Source organism: Vigna radiata, unplaced genomic scaffold (genome assembly GCF_000741045.1).
Source record: "Vigna radiata var. radiata cultivar VC1973A unplaced genomic scaffold, Vradiata_ver6 scaffold_23, whole genome shotgun sequence".
Taxonomy (NCBI): Eukaryota; Viridiplantae; Streptophyta; class Magnoliopsida; order Fabales; family Fabaceae; genus Vigna; species Vigna radiata.
In genome coordinates, this window is record NW_014541837.1 from 2,252,666 (window position 1) to 2,258,074 (window position 5,409).

The 5,409-nt window shown below is 29.2% G+C and overlaps 1 protein-coding gene across 1 annotated transcript; it reads right to left on the reverse strand.

The window, feature by feature from the left end:
• Positions 1-271: 271 nt before the first annotated feature.
• Positions 272-5,116, reverse strand: LOC106778567 ((-)-germacrene D synthase). Its single transcript, XM_014666535.2, has 7 exons — positions 4,939-5,116; positions 2,609-2,888; positions 2,138-2,510; positions 1,670-1,888; positions 1,367-1,508; positions 1,018-1,266; positions 272-648 (listed from the first exon to the last, which is right to left on the reverse strand). The coding sequence occupies exons 1-7, from the start codon at positions 5,068-5,070 to the stop codon at positions 343-345; spliced, it is 1,701 nt and encodes a 566-aa protein (XP_014522021.1). The 5' UTR covers positions 5,071-5,116; the 3' UTR covers positions 272-342.
• Between the last annotated feature and the right edge of the window lie 293 nt (positions 5,117-5,409).

The window sequence follows — 5,409 nt, forward strand, 5'->3', positions numbered from 1 at the left end:
AAAAATTTGTCACATTTTCAAAATACGATTTCTTTATTTTTAGTTAGTCTAAAATAGTAAAACACATCATTTTTTATTTTAAAGTGGTATTATTCAAAGGACTTATCTGTGCAATTTTTTAAAAGTTTAATCATTTTTATAAATTTAAAAATTATAATTACACCAATTTAAAAAAAAAAAAGAACTGATAGTAAGACTTTATATAGAACAATGTAACCTAATGCATTCCAATATTTTATTTGAAGTAACCACTAGTAGTTACTTCAAATAAAATATTGGGATGCATTAACAAAAATGTAGAATAAATATATAAATAGTTCTTTGTAATGGATATCACTTTGATTACTTGTGTTCCTCAATGCTTATGGGATCCATAAGTAATGCAATAATGTCATCCTTAAATAGTTTCCCATCTGTGTATTTATCTTGGAAGTTTTCATAGGCAAGTTCAGTTATGCGGGCTCCATTAATAAGACAATCAAGCACGTGCTTGGGAATAAGGTCTAACTTGAGACACTCTTCATTTACAACCTTCCACAAATCTTCAATCTCTTCTTTAATGAATTTGCACGCATCTTCCTCTGAAATGTCATATTGTTTCATGCAACATTCAACTGCTGAAACCACGTGCATTCTTTGTTGCTCAAACTACAAATAATCAAAGCAAATTCAAAATACCAAGCACCATTAGATATGCCGCACAATCTCTATGTCAAAATTGATATCAAATGACTTATTGTGAATTATAAATAATTGTGATTAATTAAATATAAATAAATTTAACTAAATATAAATAATTTTTACCACTTTCAGCATAATTAGTAATATTATTTCAAATATATTCATTAATTAACTCATTGCTTTCTATTTTTTTTTCTGATATCAAATTCTAATGAAAGACACGTTAGAAAAAGAAAATGATTTTTAAAATTAAATAATATTGTAATCAACTTTCTTAAATAACACACAGGTTAATCAATTCGGTTTAGATCTGAGCAAAATAAAATATATTAATACCTTACGTGACGATATGTCGTTCTCAAGTCTACCAATAAGAGAAACAGATTTAATGATTTCTGGATTACTCGAAATCCAATCTAACAATACGTTTTGGGATGAAGACTTCGCTAAAAGAATAAATGATGTTATTATAATAGGATATGCAGAAGATATAACTCCATTATCCTTATATTCTTGATATGTTGGAATACCGATATCTTGACTCCATTTTCCTTCAGTAAAGTAGGCTCGTGCCAAGTTATGAAACTGCAAGTAAAATAACCTGAATGTTAATTAGTTAGGAAAATTATGCAAAACATTAATTAGTTGACTACTTTAAAGGTATATGAAGGAATGAAAAACCTACAGCTTCTTTAACATATTGCACCACTATGTTCGAGTTGTCACTCTCTATGGTAGCCAACTTTACTTCATCACACACTTCTATAATTGCATTAAACACTACTTTCATGCTATCTGGGAGAGATTGAATGGAACTAATATCCCATCTGAAATTAATACGAACAAAAGGAGAATTATGAATTTAAATTTGAAAACAATAAATTCATGAGACTGAAATAGTAGAATAAAAATAATGAACTTGTGAAGCCTTTTCAAATCATTAAATTTCCCATTGTGATAATATCATATAATTTGAACCAAGAACAACCTCTGAATTGCCTGTGTGAGGAGTTCAAGTTCTTCTATTGTGCCGTAGGCATCATAAGTATCATCTAGAAGAGAGATACACCCAACTAATTTGCTCCCTATCCTTCTTGCAATACTATATTCAGCTTCATAAGACAGGGAAATTGGCCATAAATAACACTCTACTACCCTTTCTCTTGCATATGGGACCTTTGTTGCAAATTCTGACTTTTTCCACCATCTGCATAAAGAAAAAACAGCTAATGTCAAATTGATAGTTTATAGCTTAATAACAACTTAACTATTTCATCTTTTATGATTTAAATGTTTTGTTGCATAAGCATAAGGCAATGTTATGAACGCATCTAGTAATTTTGCTTGTGGTGAACAATCCTATATTTCTGGCCAAAAAAACTTTTCTTAGTTCTTCATATGTTTTATTAAAACTATATATTCTACAAGTATACAGTTACAGATTTGTAATACTTACTTGGTGATACTCCCGACTTCTATTTTGTGCAATCCTTGTAGCATATTGAAATCTAGTTTTGAAAATATAAGAAGAACTTTGCAATGGGAAGGATTTTCTTCATAAAAGGAAATGTAACGTCTGGCCTCCAACCTAGGAACACCCCTATGAAGAGGTTTCCTTAACCAATGACTTATTTGTTCAGCAAAGGATGAACTCAATTGATTAATCAAGGAGTTTAGATGAGTTTGTGTAAAATTAAGTGCTTCATCTAATATATCTTCCCCGTGAATCCTTAACTGTGAAGCTTCAAACAAACTCCACAATCCTTGTACATCTTTGGCAATGTTTTGATCAAAGTCTCCCTTGTTGTTCTTGAATTTCTTAAATATATCTATAGAATACATAAGTTGGATTATAAAGAATCTATATGCATATAATATGGTTCATGAATCGTTTGGTAAGGATATATGATGGCAAAGTTCTACATACCTGACGAAATATGATACCCTTTTTGCCTAAGCAAACGAAATAGTAACGCCAGATAGTGAAGACAAACTTCTTCTGTTATGACATTATCATTTGTAGATGTGTTGTAGATTTGTTGTAATGCTTCATCAATTTCATGTTGAAAATGATAAGATATGCCCAAACGTTGCAAGGAATCAATGAAATTTAGTTTTTGTAAGATACTATTGCTTGAAGATACAAACATCTTCTTCACTTCTTCCTTCTGCATTTGAAATTGTTGCTTCATATTGTCATTGATTTCCTGCATTTAGTTGCAAAGAAAGAAGTTTCTGTAATGAAGATGTGATGGAAAGAGGAACTAAAAACATGCACGTGTAATTCGAAACCTATACTAACCTTACACTATAGAAAAAAAAAAAAAACAATTGATGTAGGAGGATTTTCTATCTCTCTAAAAGATTTTGTAAAGTCTTGATTGATATTAAATAGGCGGTAATGGTTAAAATTGATTTAATCATTTCATTCACATTTAAAAAAAAATAGTTTTAAAAATGTCTTCAATATGTTTTAGAAAGATTTAAACACATTGATTCTCATTGATAGTAATAAACAATTGCACTGTTAATATTAATTCACATGTGAGTGATTGTCATTTTCATTGATGTTACTTTTTATACAAGTGTTATAGATTGCCAGGTGAGTCACTAATTATTCGGTTCATGTGAACTTAACTAAGAAAAAATGGGGTATATTTTTTCTTTATGGATCATCAAACTATTATAAAATTTAAAATAATACAATCCTTTGTATTAAGTTCTTATGAGGGAGACAGCAAGACAATAGCTTTGAAGGCCTCTCGTGTGAAAAGAAAAGAGCAACCACTGTATGTTATACAAATTTGTATACGGAAGGGAATATTTGGTCTATGTTTTGCTTTCGCTTCATATTTTCATTATCTTTTTAATAATTGGTATCAGAGTTTTGATTATGAACTTCAAAAAGATAATAATGATGCTGGAATCATGATTAAATTAATCTTTATCAATTATTTGATATGAAAATCCAATACTGAAGATGTGGTTGAAGGATACAAGCCTCTAAAGTTAAAATAGTTTTGATAATAACAAAAAACTCATGCCACAAGACAAGGAGATTATCTAATTGATACATATACTTGAAATATGAAACAAACATGTTTAGCAGACCAAAATATATATTGGATATGTGTTTTTATGCTTAATCTTTTATATTTAAGTTTTATTAGTATTTATAAAAGTTGAAAATTTTGACACATGCAATAAACAAAGTCTTGGTACTATACCAATGTAAAAAGTAAATGAGTCAGTAGGTTAGATGACTTAAAATGTTAGATGTCCATTATACGACTTAAGTCCTTAGACAATCAAGCCATTAGACAATCAAGGCTTTAGACAACTAAAATTGTGTAGACTTACATGAATTAAATACCATGTTTCTGAACGCATTAGGTCAAAATGAGCTGTGTCATTTGACTAAGGAAGTTCTTTCCTTTAATCTATGATTTATTAATTGATAATTTTATTTAATTATTTGAAATTGAGAATTGATTAAATGAGTCCCAATGTTAAATAATTATTTTACGCTAATTATACTCTGAAAAAAAATATGATTTTGAATCAACGGTCAAATCATATTTCTTTATTGAAACAATGTGTTATTGAAGAGCAAAGGAAAATCATATTTTAGCACCAATTTTTGATACCATTTTGACACTGCACACGTGTTAAAATGTGATTGGACGATTTCAAATTAAAAAAGCTGAGATAAGGGCATATTTGAAAGAGAAAAACTATTTTTTTTTTAATTTGAAATCGTCCAACCACATTTTGATACGTGTGCAGTGTGAAAATGGTATCAAAAAATTGGTGTTAAAATATCATTTTGCAAAAGCTTAGGCAAAGGCATATTTGGAAGAGAAAAACCAAAGTTTCTTTTTTAATTTGAAATCGTCCAACCACATTTTGACACGTGTGCAGTGTCAAAATGGTGTCAAAAAATTGGTGTTAAAATATGATTTTCCTTATTGTGATGAGCTCTTTAAGTTGAACGTTAAAGAGAATGAAAATAATAAGTGGATGGGATCTTTAAGGTAAAAATTATGTTGTATGAGAGGCTATAAGAGAGCATGTAAAATACCAAGCACTACACAATCACCTACAGATGAAGGGATTCAAATTATTAAGAAAAAGAAGTTTCAAACTCTGAAGAAAAAGAAGTTTAAAACTCTGCATTAAGACTGACCTAGTAATGGCTGAATATTATATAATATATTTGTGAAGAGTATTTGTGAATGGAAAAATAAAAGAAAGTACCAGTGAATCTGAATGATACTGAAGGAAAGTGTCCCCCCAAAAGCTTGGAGGAAAATTTGCACAAGGTCTCGTGGTGATGTGAGGTGGTGCATGTTCAGTAGAAAGAAGAAGAGTGGAAGGTGCAATAGACATGCTATTTTCTTTCAAAGCTTTCTTCTTCTGATTAATGAAAAGATGAATGGTTTGGTCCAAGGCTGGCTAGGGTCTATATATAGATATATCATTTTTGGAGACACTCTTGGAAGAATTTTACTTTTAATAATGGAAGTTGAATAATTTGACTTATAAATAATTTTTTTTGTTAAAATAATTACATATATGAAGGAACTCATATAAATATAGGGTATATATATATATATATATATATATATATATGAAGGAACTCTAGTTTTAACCTTTCAAATTTCTCTATAAACTGTCAATAGGTTGCATGCCTTCCATTTATTGTAAGATTGTCTAATAAATAAATAT